Source organism: Sardina pilchardus, chromosome 23, assembly GCF_963854185.1.
Source record: "Sardina pilchardus chromosome 23, fSarPil1.1, whole genome shotgun sequence".
Classification (NCBI taxonomy): domain Eukaryota; kingdom Metazoa; phylum Chordata; class Actinopteri; order Clupeiformes; family Clupeidae; genus Sardina; species Sardina pilchardus.
In genome coordinates, this window is record NC_085016.1 from 21,820,330 (window position 1) to 21,822,829 (window position 2,500).

At 43.8% G+C, this 2,500-nt stretch overlaps 1 protein-coding gene across 1 annotated transcript in view; it reads left to right on the forward strand.

The window, feature by feature from the left end:
- scn1lab (sodium channel, voltage-gated, type I like, alpha b) overlaps positions 1-2,500 on the forward strand; it is a 37,694-nt gene that overhangs the window by 3,124 nt on the left and 32,070 nt on the right. Inside the window, exon 5 of the mRNA XM_062527452.1 lies at positions 862-953. Coding sequence (XP_062383436.1) covers positions 862-953 — 92 coding nt within the window. The remainder of the gene's footprint in view (positions 1-861; positions 954-2,500) is intronic.

The window sequence follows — 2,500 nt, forward strand, 5'->3', positions numbered from 1 at the left end:
TGTCATCATATCCAGTATCTTTAACAAGAGCCTCTGGGTTCTGGTGAAGCTCTTGTAACACATGCACAATTGCACATAGCAGTTATTGTTGTTTCTACAGTATGTTGCCATGCAACTTAAATAAATATACGTCATACTGTCTGTATTGCAATATCAATTTCAATCTCAAGTATGATGTATTGACTACATTTGTACATGTAGTGCAACCGTATGTGCATATGTGCAGTTTCTTCTCCTGAGTTTGATGTTTTTGGTAAAGTGAGTGTGAGTGTGTGAAATGCATGTGTGTGTGTGTGTGTGTGTGTGTGTGTGTGTGTGTGTGTGTGTGTGTGTGTGGGTGTGGGTGGGTGGGTATGTCTGAGTGTGTTAGTGTGTGTGTCCTCAATGGTAACTCTGTATTTGATTCTGCAGGTATGTAACAGAGTTTGTAAACCTAGGCAATGTTTCAGCTCTCCGCACATTCAGGGTGCTCAGAGCTTTGAAAACAATCTCTGTCATCCCAGGTAAGGGGTGTCTGTGCACGCATGGATGTGTGTGTGTGTGTGTGTGTGTGTGGGGGTATACGCGGCATACAGTATGTGTGTGTGTGTGTGTGTGTGTGCGTGTGTGTGTGTGTGTGTGTGTGTGTGTGTGTGTAAACTCCCCTGGATGTCAGTCAGGTGTACGTCCTTAAGTGAAGTCTCCTCCCTCTTGCTTGGTCTTTGCGTGTCGCGTCCTAACGTTTGTGTGTGTGTGTGTGTGTATGCGTGTGTGTGCGTGTATGTGTGAACGTGTGTGTGTGTGTGTTTGTTTGTGTGTGTGTGTGTGTGTGTTGTACCCCCTCCCCCCCTCCCCACCCTTTCCCCTCCCCTCCCCCTCCAGATATGTGACAGAATTTGTGGACCTCGGCAATGTCTCTGCACTCCGAACCTTCAGGGTTCTTCGGGCTCTCAAAACTATATCAGTCATCCCAGGTGAGAGCCAGATGGGGTCAGAGGTGACTAGGTCGAAGGTCAAAGGGCGCATAGCAGCTTTAGTGAGAAAGACGGCAAATAAAAAAAAAAAAGGGCTGGCGTTCACTTCATTCTGAGCTCCCGCCCCCCGCCCCCCCATCATCTTCCCCTCGACTCTCATCTTTCTGACCAAAGCCCCGCAAACAAAAGCAGGAATCTGACCCAGCCCCCTTGGATTGGAAGACACGATTCCATGCTTTTTAACCAATGAAATAAACTGCATTTATTTTTTTGGTTGATAAACCCAGCTTTTTTCATTTTTTGGTTCTTTTTGGTTTCTCTCTGTCTCTCTCTCCGAATCCTTTCTTTAAAGGTTTATTTCCCCACTAACGTGAGCCTGGGGAAATAGAGCAGAGTCAGAACTGCTAGTTTTTTTTTGTTCTGTTCTTTTTTTTTGCATGAGACATTGCAAAAGCCAGCCTGTGTGATAAACTCTTGTCCGTCCTCCCTCTCTCTCTCCGTTTGTGTGTTGTGTGCGTTCAATGTGCGTGTCATCGTTTGATATTTACACCCTTTTGTGAATGTGTGTCACATGGCAAAGAAATGCCATGACACACACACACACACATACAGTACACTCACACACACACACACACCCGCACACTAAATGACTAAATGTCATTATCAAGCATCTTTTCTGCTCCAAGCATTTGTATGCTTGACCTCTCCAATTGAATATTTGAGAATGTTTGAAAATTAACCCGAAAATGAAAAGCTCCCAAACCATTTCCACAGGACTACTGTGAATTGCAGATGTATTTTGTAAAGCAGGCTAATAATATGCATAATTATCAAGTGTTTATTCAATCACTACTTTACTGACAGAATGAAGAATTTTGCTCCAAGCCAATATCTTAACTAGCTAAAATACATTTAAGAAGCAACAAAAATGTTTTGACGATTTTGCTTGACGTTGAGAGCTGTATACATCTGTTTGGAGGTTCTGTACAGAGAAGGTGATTGCCTTAATAACTTCACATCAACACTCACTTTGCTAATATGCCATTGGTTTAGAACTGAATAAGCTGATCCCATGCAATGGGAGCTCAGTTTTATGTATCTACTTCCATTGTGGAGGTTGCGTCCCAAAATCTTAAAGAGCCTGCCAATGACTTGCATTCTCCCTAGAGTTACAGCATGGAGTTATTGTGACCCCTATTCATTGTATTGTACGTTGATGCATACTGTACATCTCTACAATAAGGCTGCTTGATAATATCCTAGATAGCAGACGGTTATGGAGCAGATCTATATTTTATGCGGCGCAAAGTCGGCAGTTCTACTCCAGATCTGACCTAGATCACTGGGTTGGATTCAGACTAGCTCTGGATCTGGTCTAGATCCATGTGAGATCTGCTCAAGGTGCTATCCAGGACTATTAATCCCCAGTGGAAGAGAGTGATTTGCTAACCCTAGAGGTTCAGAACCAATAAGATGGCTTGCCATTGGTTGGCTCATCAGCCTAGCCCAGAAAGAGTCGGCTCCTCACTTGGGACAGATTGGGAATT